At 48.4% G+C, this 19,964-nt stretch overlaps 1 protein-coding gene across 1 annotated transcript in view; it reads right to left on the bottom strand.

Moving 5' to 3' along the window:
* The window catches only part of Abtb2 (ankyrin repeat and BTB domain containing 2), a 164,303-nt gene that overhangs the window by 23,627 nt on the left and 120,712 nt on the right, over window positions 1-19,964 (bottom strand). The window contains exons 2-3 of the mRNA XM_036185008.1: window positions 18,040-18,186; window positions 13,382-13,595 (exon numbers count right to left, since the gene is read on the bottom strand). Of these exons, the coding sequence (XP_036040901.1) occupies window positions 13,382-13,595; window positions 18,040-18,186 (361 nt within the window). The remainder of the gene's footprint in view (window positions 1-13,381; window positions 13,596-18,039; window positions 18,187-19,964) is intronic.

Raw genomic sequence — 19,964 nt, 5'->3', positions numbered from 1 at the left:
GTCAATCCCTGGGGAAGCAGAGGATTGACCTCCATACACATGCGGTGGCACCCCCTGCCCCAATAAATACATGGATGCAATAAAAACATTAAACAAACAACAGGAACTACTGGGCAGAGGATGGTGCTGAGAAGTAGAAGTGCTTGCCTTGAGTTTAACCCCAGCACAGCAAAACAAACAAACAAACAAAGAGAACAAGTTACTCTCTGGGGAGAATTCATAAAACATACCAGTGAAAATGCATTTCTTTCTGCATGACCCTGGACAAGTCCTCTCACTGCTAGCAGAGGTGAGGTGAGGCCCTCCCCAGGTCACACAGCAAGCATCAGAAATAGGGATACAGAACCAGTGTCTCTCACTACCCCACTTCTCACTTCTATACTACCAGTGAGCCTGACAGTGCCCATCCAAGAGTCTCCCAAGGCCCCTCAACAGGACTCAGCAAAAGTTGTCTTATTCTCTCTCTCATACACACACACACACACACACACACACACACACACACACACACACACACACCCTGAATAAGCTTCTGAAGGTCTTGATTGTAAGAGGGCCTGCCCCCCTCCCCCCCCCAGTGATTTATTATGATGACAGTCCTGTAGGTGGTGTCTTAACATGGAACAGGAAACACCACCAATTTCCAGCTCAAAGCCGGCTCTGTTCTTTCTTGAGGTGGGAGGGGACCTTGGTCCAGGAGTCAGGTTGGCAGGTGGGCACTGGCTTGTACCCATAGGCCATGTAGTCCAAACTCTGGGCAGGAGGAAGTCTTGTGACTCTGTCCTCTACCTGGTGTGTTGAGGCCTCTACGCCCCTGGATCTCCCAGAGGAAGAACTGGTGACATGGACAGGCTGTGCCTCCTGGCCAAGGCTGAGATCAGGCTTCATCTTCACCCAGGGAAGGCTGGGCCAGGGTTTTCCTGTGTGTAGGGGCATGGCAGCTGGTGGGCTGGGAGGGTAGAGACAGGGACATCACTTGTGGGCTTACTACCTAGGGACATTTCCCCATCATCTTTAAGGAATGCCTTACCCAGCCTGAGAGCACCCTGAAACTTAAAAAAGGAAGAGCCAAGGAGCCGGAGAGCTGAGGCAGGGGGTGTTACTGTGGTTTGGGGCCTCAGATTTCAGTTTCTCCAACTTTGCCCCACCTTCAGCAGGAGGCACAGCAGAGCTATGGGGCTGCTTGGGTGGGTTCCCCTGCCATGGATCTTGCTGTGAAGCATGCTGTACCTCTGCCTTCTGCTTGGGTGGGTTCCCCTGCCATGGATCTTGCTGTGAAGCATGCTGCACTCTGGCCTTCCACTTACCATCTGGGCAGGCTGTGAGCAGGGCAGAAATGTTGCAGACTGCCAGATTTTTTCTACCCAGGGATGATTCCACAGACTGGGACGTCTCTGGAAGGGCTAGGGTTGGCTCTCGAGTGCCAGCCTGAGGCCCTCTTCCTGGTTTTCCTAAGACTTCCAGAGCTGCTGTGGCCCCAAACCAAGCCAAACGCCCACATAGAATAAAGCCAACATTGTCTTACCGAAGTCAGATCCCACCCCAGCACAAAGGAAGCAATTCTCATTCGCCTCACATCTTGGACTAATTATTTTCCTAGAATTGCTTGGTAAACCAGGATGGTTTGGCTCGGCTTAGAGTGAGAGCTAAGCACATTTCTCTCCCTGGACCCCCAAGGCCTGTGTCCCCCTGGCTGAGCCTAGCTGCTTCAGAACATTCGGCCGATCTTAGCAGAATCTCTGTTTGGAATCAGGTGACTTCTGTTGAAGGTGGGGCTTTGGCTTTCTGGGGGAGGGGACAATACAGCTTCTTATTAAAACTCATCTGGTGCACATTAGAGGCACTGGAAGCAGCTTGCTAGATATGCTACACATGTGATGATTTCTAGGTTTTTGTTTTGTTAGTGCTTGGGATTGAACTCAGATCCTTGCACATGTTAAGCACATGCTCTACCACTGAGTTACATGCCCATCCTCTCAGGTACTATGCTTGTTTGTTTTTTGACATGAAGTCTTGTTATGTAGCCTGAGCTGGCTCCGAGTTCACTTTGTAGATCAGATGATCAGGCTACTTCATACTTGATCCTTCCTGCCTTTGCCTCTCAAGTCCCGGGATTATAGGTGTGTATGCCCTGTCTTTCCTCTACTTTACTATATGATTGCCCAGGCTGGCCTTGAACTCAGTGACTCATGTGCATCTGTCTCCAGAGCAGATAGGATTGGGGTGGGCTGCCTTGTCAGACTGAATGTGAACACGGATATCGATTTCAAACATGGCCTAGTCCTGATGAGTTATGTCCTCTTCTGGCCTCTTGCTAGTGGTTGGTTGCTCTTGAGGTCTCAATGGAGTCTGTCAGCAATGGAATGTGCAGGCAACTAACTGTGTGACAATTCGGATATGGGAGTGAACAGAAAATCACTAACAAATACTGTTTACAGAACAGGTAGGAAGCCACTGGCATTTTTAAAAAGTCCCTTGCATCTATTGATTAATCCTCACAACTACTTTATGAAGTGGGTTCTATTACTATCAGTGTGCCTTCTTTCACCTGGGCAAACCCAGGACCCTGTGTCATTCACATAGCAGTGGCAGAGCTGGGGTGGAACAGGAAGTTTACATCCATCCAAGGTCCTACTCAGAATATATTTCACTACCACATAGATTTGTCCGTTAGCCCTGTTTAGTGTTTTCATTTAAAAAATTATTTGTGTGCGTGTGTGCATGCAGACACACACACACACACACACACACACACACACACACACACACACACACACACAAGTACTAGAGCTTATGGGAGTCAGTTCTATCATGTGGGTCCCAGGGATCTAAATTAGGCCATTACACTTGAATGCAAGGCCTCCACCTACTAAGCCATCTTGGCTACACTTCACCTAGCCGCTTTGACAAGGAGTCACCATGCAGTCTAGGCTAACCTGGAGCTGACTATGCAGACTAAGCAGGCCTTCAACACAACGCCTGCCTCTGCTTCCCCAGGTAGTGGTATGTGCTACCATGTCTGGCTGATTTAGGATTCTTTAGCTAAGGATATTTTGAACTTTGGGATAAGGCAAATACAAATCCACACAACTATTGTGCTTTTCACTATCAGTTCAGTATTCAACAAACATTTATTATGCAGTATTTATATTTAAGATCAGCTTTTAGGGGTCTAGTCATGGTAGCACACATCTGTAATTCCAGCAGTTGGAAGGCAGAGGTAAGAGAATCATGACTTGATGGCCAGCCTGGACTACAGAGTAATTTCAAGATAAGACTATCTCAAGAACAGAAAATAAAACCAAAAATGAAACAGTACCCAGATCAATGCATTTTTGACTTGGGATATTTTTAACTAATGATGGTTCTACCAACATGTGACCCATCTCACAATGAGAGGCATCTGTAATATGTCTCCCAACCTGGACCACATTTGAGAGAGAAAGGAACTGCTGTTACCAACACAGAGATGGCCAAGTGTAAAGGGAACTTCACCCTCACAATGTTAGGGCACTTGGCTAGAGAATCTCTGTCCACAGAGGTCCCTCTGCCTGGCCCACGTTGCCTGTTTTGCAAGGGTGTCTCCTCCCACCCACCAGTTGGCTTGTCTCCACTCTCCCCTTCCACAACATGCCTATGACATATAGTACTTACCAGGCCTGCATTCTTTTATTGGTGTGCGGATTTGTGGGATTTTCCCTCTAGAGTACAACTTTCCCAAAGGCTCACTGATACCCCCTGCCACCGTTCAGAAGCTCCATTAGAGACCATCTACTGAGTTCATAACAAAGTCAGGGCATATTTCTTATTCAATCTTTGGATCATGTTCTTAGGGATCTGAGCTACTCCTAAAGGTAAAGAGGGACTGCCTTGCCTTTTGTTCCTGAAGGCTTCAGGTAACTTGAATATTAGCACATTCTTTTTGGATAAGAAACAACTAATTCCCAGATAAAAAGATGGCCATGTCCCATGAGAACTTCCTAACTGGAATAACTTCCTGGAGCCTTAAAGACGGAGGCTAAGGCGGTTCTAGGAAGGTAGCTAGAGCACTTTGGGATAAGACAGGGAAAGGGAGAGGTGTGGTGGAGCTGGCATGCATGCACCTTGGTCCTTGCTGGTCCTTGACTCCGGGTGGCATCTTATGTAAGTGAGGAGGTCTAGGTAACAATGGGAACTGCGCGCAGGCCACCACCACATTCTTTTCCATGCAGCAGGGAGGGCTTTAAGCCTTTGAAGTCGAGGCCATCAGACCCATTCTCAGGCTAGCACTTTTCAGCATTGCTGCCTGGAGGGTGGCAACTGGTCCAGCAGGCCAGGGTATCGCTGCTTCCCACACACTTGGTTGTAGCACTGTGACAGCAAGCATCTTTCAACTCCTCTTGGACAACAGATCATACCTCACCCTGCCACATGCCAGAGACCCACTTTCTTTGTCCACACTTGCATACGACAGCTGACTAAAGACCACACGCTCTCGTTCCACCTAAAAACTGCATAGGCAAGGACTTCTGACCAGAGCAGACACTCTTTTCTCTTGTGGGCACTTGCCACCACTCACTGGCCTCTGCCAGCAAGGAGCCTCATCAGGATTCCTGAAGACAACTTCATTTATCCCATAGACATCTCCCTGCTGGGCAAGGGATCATGGTGGAGTCTTTGGGCTAGACCCTTGAAACCAATATTTCTCTTCAAATGTAGCTGAGTGAAATCATACATATCTGCTTACCCTAACCTGCAGTCTAGAGCAGAAAGGTGACCCATATAGACCCAGAAAGAATGTCACATGTAGAGCTTCTAGGAACTTCTGGGAGACAAGGCATGTTGAACTTGAGGGAGACAGAGATGAACATGCGTAGGGAGGAATTCCCGATGGGTAACTAGTGGTCCTATGGATAGGGATGGGGTCTTGTGGATGGTGGCCTGTGTTCCAACACAGCCAGAGAATGAGGAAGAAAAGGCAAGCTCCTAGCTCCTTTCTACACCAACAGCCCAACTGCAGCCCTGTGAACACTCTGGCATGGGCTTCTGAACTATACACTATATTGCTAGAAGCTGGGCACCAGCTTATGCTAAGCAAGCCCAAGGCCATTTGCACATAACCTCTGACCCCTCAGCTGCTTGCTAGGTATGTTGTCATCAGCTCATGTTTTACCAGTGTGGAAGCCGAAGCACATGGTTCAGGTCACAGAACCCCCAACCATAACTGGACTGGCTGCAGAAAACACAAGTGTGCTGGGGGTCTTTCATGATGCCCAGCTCCACACAGGACACACTGAACCTGTCAGCTGGCAGAAAAGTAGGCTTACCTCCATGGGCCATATCCCCAGTCTGCCCAGACTCCAGCCTTGTACTTATAGTCTCAACAAGCTCTGAACATGGCCTCAAACTGGAGGCCAGATACCAGAGTCTCAAAGGATGCACCCCAGACTCAAGGACTAAAAACCCCATTCCAAAACTGCATATAGTAGACAGGGGAAAGGGAGGGGGCAGGGCAAGCCACAGCCAGCTGAGAGGCTGTGGGTCCGGGTTGTGTGGGAAGGAATACATCTAAGGAGATGCCTGGCAGGCGAGTGAGGGCAGGCCAGAAACCAGCCTGCTCTGGCTTCTGATCTGCCAAAACTCGGAGCTTGCTCTCATCCCCAGGGTCTGAACTATCTCCAGCTTGGCCTGGGAAGCACCTCAAGAAAGCAGGATCAGTTCCCTTGAGAGCTGGGATTTCCCCACATGGAGGCACTCTCAGAAACCCAGCCATACTACAGACAAAAGGGATTGTTGCTGCTTATGTTAAAAAAGAAAAGGAAAAAAAAAAAAACAACCCTCGAAATGAATGAAACCCTGAGCTGGGCAGTTCCCAGTCTTCAGTTTTTGAAGACTGGCAGTTCCAACAATGGGACAGGAAGTCCCAGGCAACGGGCAGCCCACAGGGGCACTTGTCAGAGGCCTGGCCAGGATCCTGTCCTGTCCTCCGTACTCCATTATCTGGCATTGCCACTTTCTTTGTCTGCCCTAAATTCCTGGCTCGCTCCTTCTCGGATGTTGGCAGATGCCCACATTCAGGCTGGCCACCCAGAGCTAGCAAACTCAAGTCTGATGGGAAGCAGTTGAGAGCCAGCCACCCATGTCACAGTGGGCGGGGGAAGAGCTGATGGAGAGGCCAGAGTCTTGCCATCTCAGTCCTGGGAGGGCAATGGATTTACCACCATCCACAGTGAGGACTCACTGGTTTATCATAATCAGAATTCCTGGCCTGAGCTCTGCTCTTCCTAACTGAGACCTTGAGCATATATGTCTGGCTCCTCCTCAGGACCTCAGTCTGCTTATCTGTAAATGGGAACAAGAAGAACTTCCTCCAAGAGCTATGGGCAAGGAACTGTTAGGAGGCTGTGTAAAGTGCTTCAGAGACCGTCAGGCTTGGTCTTGATGCCGAGACTACACAAAATCCCTATTGTGCATGATGCATCCTGGGCTGCCATTAGAAATGACTGCTGACTCACTATCCCTCTGGAGTGTGGTAAGAAGAGGGAAGGAGAGGATGGAGTAACATATTCTGCTAAGCTGAATTCTTGCTTCTCACAAAAACAGCAACAATCAAATCAGACCACATTGTTCCTAGGTATGCAGTGGCAGCAGGTTACACACAGGTACCATAGTAGTTCAACCTTAGCAAGCAGAAGGCCAGGAAAATAATACACCATGACTACTGTAAAGTAACTGACAGTTTGCTTGGTTAGAGGAAATCTAGGCTGTAGAGTACTTCGAATCCTTGGGTTGTAGTTTGTAATACATCTAAAAACTCTAAAACATACAGACACTTTAGTTCTGAATAATTCTCACCTAAGTCCTTTAGGACATCTGGTCTACCTCATCTTCTTTGTCCTTCATCAGGTTGTTTTCTACTGTTGGTATTGAGTTACAAGAAAGCAAAGACAGGGACTGAAGAGAAAGGTATACAAACAAAGGGGAGAAAACATATACTTGGACTTTTAAGCTCACCAATGTTTTGGGTTTATCTTAATTAAATATGATTTAGTCATTTTAGTCCTTCCATACGTTTATGACAATAACATTTGTACAGATATTAGCAACTGCCACATATGGGGAGCTTATTCTGTGGCAAGCTCTCCATGTATCACCTTACTTGATCCCTACAAACTCTGTTGGAGGTGGGTCAAATCATTTTGATCTCAAGTAAGGGAAAGGCTGGTGTGGGGTAGTAAACCACTTGCTTGCGGCCACATAACTGGTAAACGGTAAAGCAGAAGCCCCTTTGCCTAACCTCCCAGACTTCAACCACTAGTGCTACTAACTATTTTGCTAAATGAAGACAATATTTAACTGCCTACTGTGTTTGAAGGACTGTTTCATGTGCTAAGGACACCCAAGAAACAAGGAAGACTTCTAGTGCTTACATTTTCAAGGAGTGAGAGAGGTCCAGGCAAGTGGACTAACGCCTAAACAAGGTCATTTCAAATGGAGAAAAGAAGAGGGAGAGGTGACAAGGCATGGCTCAGGTGGGAGACACAGTTCTCTGTGTGCCCTGAAAACCGCATACCAGCCTTTTTGGAGGTTACTGGAAATGCCAAATGGGGGAACATGGAAGTGATACTTAATTCACTCAATAGCTATTATTTCATTTACTTCCATTTTGGGTAAACAGATGGAAATTTAATGCACAAAAAGCGGGGAGAGTCAGGAAGAAAAGCGCTTAACATTGCAAATCTTCTTGAAGTGGTATTTAAGGGAATCACAAGTCAGTAGCATGAAGCTACCATCGCCATCATCTCTATTATTTGGTAAGAAAACACTTTCGCAAGCTGAGCAAAAGATTAACGAGCCACTTAGACTCAACACTCTGAACGTCAGTCGGTGGGTGCTTCCAATTTATTTAGAATGTTTGTCTGAATATCACCCTTCTGCATCTGGAACAGAACAAAGGAAATAGATGACTGTCCTCACTGTGGGGCTCACTGGTGTAAAGGTCATGTCCCCAGAACTTGGGGAGCCACCTAAAGAAGCAGGCCTGAAGTTCCATTTTTTCAAGAACAGTCTGACAGAACCAGAGGAAGAAGGGCTGAACCAGACTCTCAGAAGACACCTCTGAGGATGTGCTCTCCAATGGCAAACTACTGACCCACAGCCTGACATTGAAGCATTTGCTAAACAGCAACTGGTAATGACCGGGAGGGTGGGAGTGGAGCTCTACCTAAGCTTTGTGTTTGTAAAGTGTGAATTTATTTCTGTCATGATATGTGTACCTGGAAATAACAGAAGCTCTGTGACTTTTGTTGCCCAAGCCATGCTGCTCACCTACCTGAATTTTCTGGGGTTGTTTTTTGAGGCCTAGGTAAAGTCCCAGGTCCAATGTTCCACCACCCTTCAACACTTTTAGCTTTAGACTCTTCCGAATGTGATAATGAAGACGTCAGACACACTGCATACTGGACACTGTTCTAGGTGTGTGTGTGTGTGTGTGTGTGTGTGTGTGTGTGTGTGTGTGTGTGTGTGTTGCCACTATTGTTTCGATGCTAAGCAGCAAAGAGGCACAAAGCTGAAGTGACAGGCGTGAGCCATCTGGTTGGGGGATTTGAAGTGAGGCAGGCTCTCAGCCAGAGGGCCAACCTAACACATTGCACAAGACTGAGCTTCCTCTCACACTGTTGGATGGCTGAAGGTTCTGAAATGCAGCACGGGTGAGCTCAAAAAGTCTGTCTCTGAACCCAGGTCTTATTCTTTGGATAGTGCTATAGCATGGGTAAAGACTCGATCGTAGCAGGCCTTGTTCCGACACTCTTGGTTTGGGGTCTGAGACACTGGCAGGCTCCCACCCTCTGGAGAGTATCTACTTCTACAAAGAGGCACCGTGTGGGGTTGGGGGAAGGAGCAAAGGATCTGGAGCCAGAGCCCAAGGCTGGAGCAAATGGACTGGTAGTTGCTCATTATAACCAAACTCCTTTCTCTCTGGCCTTGCTTTTTCAGGGTCCTGGGTCTTGATGCACAGGACTGGTCATCCCACCCCAGTCTGACCCCTCTGACCCTGTAGCTCTGTGTCTCCTGATGACATCTTCCAGCAATGTGCTGGCAAGAGACCCGCTCCCTTCCCTCCCCTGAATGTCTACACAGTCATCCTTCTCCTCATTCCTCAGGACAGTTACAGTCTGGGCTGCCACTCCAGCTGGCCAACTCTCTGTCTCCAGGCACTCCCACCATCAAGGACCACACTGGGCCAGATGGCTGCCCATCCTCCTCCAGGCCTCAGGGGAGGGAGGCACACTCCTGGAGCCCTGACAGGAGCTTCTTGCACTTTCTAAGCTTAATCTCGGCCGTGACACACCCCGCAGGGCTGCAGCTGTGACTAATCCTGTGTTCTAGGCCCTGCCGTATGTCTGGCTGATGCTGTGACACGGAGTTGCCAGCGAGCAAGGCATCCTGGGAGGACACAGGGATGGAAAAGCTCTCAAGGGTAACAAGTGGGGTCCTGGTAGAGGACAGGCAGGCAGGCGAGGCTAGAGAAGCCTGGAGGAGGTAGACCTGAAGGTTGGGGCCCACTCGTGATGTCAGAGCTTTAGGGCCAGGGAAAAGAGCTATATCAGCACTGTGGAAAGCCAAGGTTTGGCCTCAGAAATGGAGTTTGAATTCTCATCTAGCCATTCACCACTCAGGCCCAGATCTGATACATCACCCTCCTGATAAACTACTGACATAAGAAACAGAAATAGCTAGAAATGTTCCTGTGTGTGTGTGTGTGTGTGTGTGTGTGTGTGTGTGTGTGTGTTCCACCCAGTGTAGAGTTGTCCCCCCCACCCCTGTCAGGCAGGCTAAGTGGATGGAACTCAGGCCTCTGCCCTAGAGCATGTACACTACTCCTGGATGCTGCCTGATTCCCAGCATGAGAATGTCTTCTCACTCTTTTCAGTGGTGCCCTGCCCTGCTTGCCACCCTAAGTTCCTACTGTTTCTGTGACTCCCTTCCCAAGCACAGAGCACCCAGGTCTGGGGGAAGGTTGCCTTGCAGAGAAATACAGAGGCCCCACTGAACAGCACAGGCTTAGCAGGGAATGCCACATTGTGCTCCACACAAAAGGGACAATCAGCAGGTTGCTGCCCTTTATCTGCAGGGCTGTGGTCATTCAAGGCTCCTCACTAGAAGGAATCATGGTATATTTTTTATGAACAAAAATATGGAAGACTGTAATAGCCATACCACCGAACCCAGGCCACCAAAATGAACTCATTAGGTATAAGGTAGTGAATGGGGTCACTTAATCCCAAAGAGACCCAGACAGTCATCAGTCCCCACAGAAGGACTTCGGAGGACATTCATGCCCACACCTGGAATCACAATCTCTGTTCAGTTTGGGTTGTGTGCTTCTGAGTGAAGCAGAAGGAAGGCCCTCACAGAAGGAAACAGGTTGAGTCAGGGGAGGATTCACAAAAGCAAAGCGCTGGAACCCTGACAAACTCAAGTTACCACAGGAGGGCAAATTCTCAGCACTTTGGTGGGAATGTTGGGTTAGTAGAGCTCCGTGGGGCTATGAGGCACACCCCAGCTCTCCAAGACCTGTAAGGTCTGTCCTGTCCAAGAAAGTCTGAAGCACAGCAGGACCTGCATTAGCAGAGGGGGACCAGGCCACAGAAGGCTGCTTATCTGGGTATCTTCCAGGCATCTGCTTGTCAGTATTAAGATTTGAAAGTTTTAGATTTCACTGGCCCCACAGTGGTGGTTCCAATTTCCTACCAATCTAATACTTGTCTGAAATGATTCATGGAAAAATACCTTCATGACCAGTAGACTTGTGCTACAGAATGTGGTTTCTAGATAATTGGTATCTAAACACATACACGTGTGTACATTATGATTCAAACTCAGTGGCTACCACCACATGCAGATAATGGACTCCTGCCATAGAGAAGTCTGATATTCTTGTTAGGATCATGGGGGCATGGGGTGGGGAGACACTGCATACCCCTAGGAGCAAAGCCAGATGCTGCTGCCACAAAAATGCTGGGGTTAGAGTGGGGGTCACAGCCCGAGGGCCTAGCAGCCCAGCCCAGCCCAGGGCAACAGGCCTAGTTCACCTTCTTCAGGCTGGCTTTGCCTCTGAGAACCTTACCAAACAGCAAGGAAGTCTCCTCCTCTTCTCTCTCTAATGCGGTTTGCCTAGCCCTTGTTCCTTCCCAGCCAACTTTGGCAACCACAACACTTTCTCCACAAAACAGAAACAGCTGGGGTGCAGGGCCTGAGATCTGGCTCCGCCTCCCACTGCATGGGCTTAACTTTCAGAATGCCTTTTCAGTCAGGCCCAGATGGGCTTCCCTCAGCCTTCCAAACAAATAAAATGCTGCTGACATCATAACGGCATCAGTAATAGTAACAACGATAGCAGCATTTATAGCCATCATCTCTCCCGGGTATGTGCCAGGCCACTATCATTTTATGTTTCTTCCAGTTACAGGCTCTAGGGTACAGTGGTTATGAGCTCAGCCTCTGTGGCCTTGACTAGTTATTGAGTCTCTCTGTGCCTCCATGTACTCATGTATAAAATGAGTACCCCCTTCCTGGTAGATACAAAAGATAGGAGCACACACCCATAAAGTGCTCAGCCTTGTGTCTGATATGTAGTAAATGCTCACTGAGCATAGGCTGCCTTCCTGGAATCTTTTCAGTCTCCTCCACTACTCCTCTATTTACAGCTGAGGAAATGAAGCCATGTGAGGTTTGGAACCTTGCACAAAGGTCTCGAGGTTCATGAATGTCCGTGTTGTTATTTGTACCCAGGCCACCTGGTCCACAGCACTGCATGCTCTGCTCCAAACATGGCTCTATGGCCACAGGCATACTAATGCTTCCTAGAAGCCGTGTGTAACCAACCAGAGTATGGAAATACACCCTAGTGTATGTGCTGTGTGACTGCAGAGGCCCTGGAGAAGGGCCCTTGCTGTGGAGCAGGCTGATGCCACCTGAAGACAACAGAGGCAGCTGGAGAAGGCCTCAGGCACCTTCCTTCTGGTGGGTGAAGCCCTTGGGGCTCTTCCCCTGTTCTGGGACCTCTTGGGTAGCAGTAAGTACAACAGGGTTTCCAAAGCCAAGGGAGGGTTTTTCCCACGAAGGAGAACACAACTTCAAACCCACAGAGAAGGTATATGCAGCATATATAGTTAATTGGAATATATATGTGTATATATATATATATATGTGTGTGTGTGTGTGTGTGTGTGTGTGTGTGTGTGTGTAAGTATATACCCCAAATACACACACACACACACACACACACACACACACGTAATATATAAATATTATTATATATACACACATTTGTTTTGTTTTAGGGATGGCAGGTCTCTCTATAGAGTCATGGCTGTCCTAGAACTTACTATGTATACCAGGTGAATGGCCTTGAACTCACAAAGATCCACCTGCCTTTGTCTCCTGAGTGCTGGGATTAAACATATGCACCATCATGCCTAGATTATTTGGGGGTATACTATTTAAAAGATTTATTTATTAAGACTTTTAGACTTTTTAAAAAAAATTATCTTAAGCGCTTTGCCTACATGTATGTATGTGTGCCACACGCATGCCTGGTGCTGGCAGAGGTCAGAAGAAGCCATCAGATCCCCTGAGACTGGAGTTATGGATGGTCGTGAGTTGTTAAGTGGGTGGGAATCAAACCCAGATCCCCTGGAAGAGCAACCAGTACTCTTAACCCCCAAGCCATCTCTCCAGTTCTGGTGCACTGTGTTTAAAAAAAATCCTTTAGACAGAAAGTTTCAAAAAAGTAAGCTTCTAAGAACCTACAACTGGAGCCCTGTCCTAATTTTACATGGCAACTCAGACATCGCCTACTCAAGCCCTCATTGGGTCACTGTTGGAAGTTCACAACCTGTAGATGTGTTCAGCTTAGGAAGGGCTGGGGCCCTAGAGACAACAAACCTCCCTGGCCCCTAAGAAACAAGCTGCTGGACCAAACATGGCCAAGATCCCCTGTAACAGTGGTACTGTCATCCAAAGAGGTGGCAGCTGATACCATTGTCCTCTGGGTTTTTTCTCAAAGTGCCTGCTCACTCAGCCCTATTGCTACCTTTCCAGATCAGCAAGGATGTCTTGTTTTGTAGAGGAAACTGAGTTTCACAGAGCCTGGCTAGTGTATGCTATGCTAACCAACTCCACATTGAGGCTAAAGCCCACTTCCTAGCCTCGATGACCCCATAATGCATCTGCCCTGGGGAAAGAAGTTTCACTTCATACATGGGCCTTCATCTGTCTGAGCACACAGGCCACCCCTCACACTTGTTGGCCAGCACCAGGCTTCTTGCCTGGTCAGTAGGTCAGTGTGCAATTGCCAGCATTTCCTACCTGGTGCTTAGGCAAGAGTGATACCTACCGTTCATTGTTCAGGGTCATTCTTGGGGGGTCCAGGTTGGGGTTCTCCATGGACTCCATCTGTGGACACCTCAGGAAGTAGTAGAGTGTGTGAAGAGCATCAGGGGACCATGTGATGGGCTGCGGTGGCTGGCGGGCCTGGCGAGCAGGGCTGGTGCCTGGGCACAGGGGATGGCGTCCCTGCATGTGGTGCATGGCTCGAGAGACCAGGTCACCTGGAGAGGGAGGGAGGAAAAGGACAGTCTGAGTTCCCAGCCCACATTCTCTTAGGGTAGCAGCTCCCTTCACTTCCTGTAATTACTGTTTACCCCAGAGTCAACAGGCTGAGGAGGAGGCTGTCACCTAGATGCACAATAGCGATTTGGCTTCCCTTTCATTTCCAGTCTTGCCTTTACAGCTGAATTACAAACACTTGGCAGAGCTGTCTCCTCCAGAACTTATGCTAATGTGGTTTCCTTTTCAACATCTCCACTCTCTCCACCGCCCCAGGGCCCTTCCCTCAGTTCTCTGACCATGGGAACCAGCCAAGCACAGGCTCTGTGGAGTCTTCTCTACGCTATCATGTGCAAAACCCTGGGACTTTGGATGATAATGACTACCATCATCCACTGAACATTCAACTATGTACAGAGGATGCAATTCCTTAGAAAGAAAGTCAACTTAATCCTTACAGTGCGAAGGACCAAGTCTATGGCCACGTTTAAATGAAGGCACTGAGGCTTATCTGCTGATCATATCCTAATCCCATGTGTTCTGGTCACAGGGAACCTGTAGTAGAGTATGTGGGCTATGCCCACTAGCTGATTCCAAAACCCATGACCTTGACTGTGCTATGGGCTGTACTGTGCCTTACTGGAATCTGTGGGGTCATAGGTCCCCATATCCTGTGCTGTGTTTCTGTCTTAGTCTTTCAACGTCCCACCAGCCCTTGACAGGAAATGTCCCGTTATTGTGTGAGGCCACAATGCTGAGAAAGGACGGTCTGAAACAACCCCAAGCACCTGCAGGCACCTCTCTTCTGGGACAAGTGGAGCCTTTGTCTTCTCCAGGCCTGAGAACTCAGGGGGTCTCTCCTGTGGGTCAGCCTCCCTGAATTCAGAGTAATCTCTCACAGACGGCCCTTTCCACAGGAAGCCTTAGGAACTCAGCTAACTCTAGAGTAGCAGCGACAATCAGGTTCTAACTGGCTTATAAAGTAACTTTAAGTCAGCAGAACCAATGCATTACTTTATCTGGTCAGCCTCCATCACTCAGCTTATGGGTATCTGGCTCTGCATTTCTTTGTGTTCCCAGAGCAGTGCAGGGTCTCCCATACACAAGGTGTTCAGAAATGCCTGATGAGCAAATGAAGAAGTAGTCTTGTGCATAAATTTCGTTTTCAAATACTACAACAGGCAAGGCTTGACTTAGGCATACTGGCTGCCAAATTCTCCTAGTACAGCCACAGTGATGGTGACTAGATTCAAGCAGGGATAAATGAACAGGATTAGAACACCCCACCCATGTCCTATCCCCAACCAAGGTGGACGCAAAAGACACAAAGAATACCTCTTGATTCATTTCATTCCTCAAATTACAGTTAGCTGCTTGGGGGCTCTGGTCACTCCCAGGGCCAAAAAGGTGACAATGGGACTCTTGTCTGCCTTGGTCCAGGGTAGGATTTGGCACCTTTAATTTGTAAAAATCCTTTAGTGATTGTAACAATTCAGTCAGGTTTAAAAATCATCACCAAGAAACCTGATCAGAGCCCATACTCCAGAGTCCAATGCTTGTGGCTTCAGACTGAAGGTCAGCCTCTTCTAGTCTGTGTATCCTAAGTAATGATCAGGCCTCAGTTTCCTCATCTGTGAAATGGAGATGCTAGCACATAATCAATTTTGAGGAGTCAAAGGAATAAATAATACACGGGAAGCACTTAACCTTTTTGGAATTAAGTACCCAACTTTATTAAAGTTGAGGATAAGAGCAGCATCACTGACATTCTGTTATGACCATTTCTCCATCTTTCCTGAACCTCCTGAGGTCCTCACAGCACCGCTGCTTACACACACACACACACACACACACACACACACACACACACACACACACACACACACTGTCCCATATTTCCCAAGAGAGGAGGAATCTTGTCCTACAATGCCAGATCCCAGCCCTGCCTTGGGGCTCCTGGGTGGCAGAAACCAGCATCAAAAGCAGCAGGAGGCTGTGCCTCCAGCAGCCAGTACCAGCTAAGTTGGTGGCAGAAAGCCGAAACCTGGCTTCTTTTTCTCTAGGTCTAGATGTCCTAACAGTTGGTGAACCACAGGATGACGAGGAAGAGAAACCAGTGTCTGAGATAGCATCAAGGAGATGTTGTGTTGAAATACCATTCCAAAGGCTGGACAAGGGAAAAGTCATTAGCATTAATTATTTTTATTATTGTTTTATTGTTATTGGTGGAGCACCCTTTGGCAGCACATTTCCAGCCAGAACACAGGCAAGAGACTCCAGGCAGCAAGAGAAGCTACTTCTGGAGTTTCCTTTAAGGGAAAACAGGACACAGGGGCTCAGAGGTTCAGAAAAACCATGAAGACAGAGAGGTAGCTGGCTTCCTCAATTTAAATCCTTGCCAAGGGCAGCTTTTCTCCAAGGCCAAGGGACAGACACCACAGACAACTCATACAGGACTTGTGGGAAAGCTTAGGCTGTTCCACAACCCAACAGTGGCCAGAGCCACAGCTCGCCTTGGAGCCTATCCATCTCGGGGTGACTTCTAACTCCTGTCATTTCCTATTTTTTAAGCTGTATGATAGACAAAAAACATGGGCAAAAATCTCATCTAATCTTTAGACCCACCTTGGAAGGGGGTTTTTATTTCCAATATAGAAAAAGAGGAACTAAGCTCCCAGGAGTTCAAGGGTGGGTTGTAGCTGCAAACTGGGATGGACGTTAGTGAGGCCCATAGCTGGAGCCTCACCTCCCCCACCAGCTCTGGACTGTTGCACCCATACTACACCAAGTGCAGCCTGTGCCCTAGGACAGGCCACTCACTGGTGGTACTGGCTATAAACCTGTTAATAGCTCACAGGTTAACTCTAGAAATGAAGAGCGAATTTTTTAAATGATACCCATAGGGCCTGGGGATGTAGCTAGCTCATTTGGTAAAGTGCCTATCTAGCATGCATAAAACCTGGGGTTTGATATTCCGTATGGAATAAACCTAGGCATGATAGTACATGCCTATATTCCCATGTAGCAGACAGAGGTAGAAGGATCAGAAGTTCAAGTTCATCAGCTATACCAGAGTTTGAAGCCAGCCTGGGCTACATGAGACCTTGTCTTAGGAGAGAAGAAAAGAAAGAAGGGGGAAAAAGATATCCATAGCAATTTGATGTAATTTTGTGTTTATCTAAGAATATGTTTTAAAAATCAGGCTTTCATTTTACATGTCTTATTTTATTTTTCTAGATACCCACTTTTAGTGTATTTTGCAAAGTTTCCATGTGTAATTGAGTGCAGAGATATCTGTGGTCCCTTGGCACAGCTTGTCCATGAAGCCTTGAGGTAGCTGGGCTGGGCTCTTGCACAGGTGGGCGCTTGGTGCTTTTGGGACATCCCTGTATTGTACTTGAGAATCAACTGATCCCAAGCTCAGTGAAACCTTGGTCCCATGCCCAGAAACACCCACCAGGCATGGGAAAACAAGCCCTCACCCCTTACTAACCATGAAAGACTTGATTAGGGGTGCTAGGTTTCACGCTGGTCGGTCCAACCCTCATTATGAGCCATCAAATAAAAACAGCAGGCGAGAGTCTGGAACACAGCACTGTCTTCAAAATAAGCCCTCAAACATCTGGCCACCCTTAAAAGAACTGCTTTGTTTCTGCTCCTTTCTTCTCTTTAAAATTTTCATGGGTTCAGAGGGACAGAGAAAAAAACCTAAGGACCAGAGCTCTCCACGCGGCTAGACCTGTTACAAAAATGAATCTTCCTAACTTAGCAAGCAGGCTGGTCCTTGCTGGGCACAGAGAGTTAATGCATGGAAAGTCTAGGGTGAAAGTCCACAGTGCTCAGTGCCAAGTATCACTAGCCTCATTAAGGTCTTTAGTCTCTGAAACAAAAATTAAAATATCTGCCTCCACCTTTGTCCCCTCCCCTGCAGAGTAGGTTAGCAAAACCTTTGGTTTCAGAGGGAGGGACCAGGCAATGTGGCATGTGACACAGCCTGTTCTGCTGTCTCTCAGAAGATGCATTGGAGATGTCTTTTCTCAGTGTCCTAAGGAGTGGCCAGGCCAGGCCACGCGAGACCAAGCCCAGGAGAGTTTCAGGAGCCAAACTGGGTGGCTCACCCCTTCTAATTGAATGTGCGTTCTCACACACGTCCTCGCACACACGCCACCAGGAGCTGTGTTGGGGAACGTTCTGTGCACTGGGGGAAAGCAGTAGGTAAAAGCGAAGAAGCCTGTCCTTGCGACACTAAACGCTAGTGGGAATGGAAAACTCCGTTATTTGTGGGTAAATATCTAAGTTTCAAGTGGTGGCTAGGCTTTGAATAAAACGGAAGCCACAGATGAGAACAGGAGAAGGACGCAGGGGCTTCAGGGGTTCTGTCTGACTTAGTGCCAGAACCCAGTCACTGAGTCCTTTTGAACTCGCTTCCCCAGGCCCCACACGTACTCAGCTCTGAGATGCTGCCCACACATGTGGCCAGGAGTGACTGCTCCAGTGTCCGCAGCTCCAGCTGAGCATAGGCATCAGCTCGCTCATCGTGGCCCAGGCAGCCACCGTTGTAGGGGCTGAAGTAGGCAGGCAGGGAGAGGACACCTGTGGGAGAAACAAGATGCAGAGGTCACACCGGGAGCAAAGGGAAACTCTGCAGACCATACCACAGCTCCTCTGTCCTGACAGCACAGTCAGAGGACAAGCCCCCTGACTCCCCCATCCTTGGGAATGTGGTTTTTCCTCTGCTTTGTGCCCTAGGGGTCATAACGAGAGAGGAGTGGACCTCTTCCGCTGGGGTTTTACTCATAGGGAGCTAGAATTTGGAATTTCCAAAGAACTAGGTGACAGGCTCAGGGGCCCTCCATTGAATATTTAAAACAAGCTTGACTGGGCCAGGGTGCTCCTTTCAGGGTTCTGGGATGGCATTAAAAACCTGGCTTTGCACTTAGGCATGGTCAGTTCTGATGATCACAATCCCGTTCCTTCAAAGGCCAGCTGCCTGCAGCGTGCTCTCCCTTTTCACCTCAGTACACTTTTCCTTTAAGTCCAGAAGGGCAGGAGAGGGATACTGCCCTCCTACTATGTGAGGGGGACTGTCCCAGCCCCTGGCCAAGTCCAATTAGTGTTTCTCATTAGCACTTCAACAACAGGGAAGAGAGATTCAGAACCCATCCCAGGGGATGCCAGCTTATAAATCTCTCCAGCTCACTGTGTGGCTTCTTAGCATGCACCAGAAATGTAGAACCTGTAGCATGGAGATGCTCCCTGCACTCAGAGCCTAGGGCAGGAATTCCCAAATCCCAGGAGCCGCTGCTTCTCTAACGGACTGTTCAAACTTCTGCCTGGTATTTGCTTATGTATTGCTTAAAAAAATAAAAAATAAAACAAAACTTAGAAATCTAACTTGTCACTTTGGGGGTGAAATCTAAAATTTCTTGAGAAAACTAGAGAGTCCTTAGAATGTGGGCAAGGCTGAGTTCGAGTCCCTTCTGGCATGCAGGGATGTGACAAGGATATGCAGCAGCAGGGAATAGTTAGGCTGGGCCTCTGCAGTTCATAAACACTGCTGATATGTGATTAGCCATGTGATCTTGGGCAGGCTACTTAGGGACAATGGTGGGGGGACATAACTAATGTTCGCAGGTAGGGTCAGACCCAGGTGAGATGGTCCTAGAATGCATACACTTGAGCCCCTAGATGTCCAGAATCAGCGAACACACCACCAAGGCTCACACTGCCCCTGTTCAGTGGCTCATGTGTGTGAGAACACAGCTGTGTAATGCTAGGCCCTTTCACTTATGCATGTCCCGCCTCCGTCTCCCCCTCCAGCCCTGCCTCTGTCCCCCTCACCCCCCACCCCCGCTTCTCCCCCACCCTGGGACATTTCTCTCTTGTGGGACAAAGGCACATGGATTGTCTTCCTCTGGCCTGGATCCTCTCTGGCTGTGTCTCTGGGTCATCCTGCAGGTGCAGTGACAATTCCGTCTATCCATCCTCCTTGGTACCAGAGTGGCTGAGGCTAGCCCCTCTTGGCTTCTCCTTACCCTCATCACAGCTAGTATTGGCTCCACAAGGCCTGAACCAAAGCACTTCCTCAAATATTTATTTGCACAGAAGGAGAAAGAGCACGTGGCTGGGTCACTCTTAAACTCCTATTCCCTAAAGCAGAAATTCTAACAGCTGAGTCAAACACACTAGGAAGAGTTGGCTCTGGGCATTAAAATGAGTTAAACAAAAGAGGAGAAAGCCATTCAAGTGTGAGCCACAGCCCCAACAGCCGGGGTGGGGGTGGGGTTCCTGTGGCAGCCCTGGTGTGGTCCAGCACCTCCTCCTTTCTCCCTTTTCATTGACAGAAACAACACTCGGGACATGTGGATCAC

The sequence above is a fragment of the Onychomys torridus genome, chromosome 4, assembly GCF_903995425.1.
Source record: "Onychomys torridus chromosome 4, mOncTor1.1, whole genome shotgun sequence".
Taxonomy (NCBI): Eukaryota; Metazoa; Chordata; class Mammalia; order Rodentia; family Cricetidae; genus Onychomys; species Onychomys torridus.
This window is presented reverse-complemented; position numbering and strand designations above follow the sequence as displayed.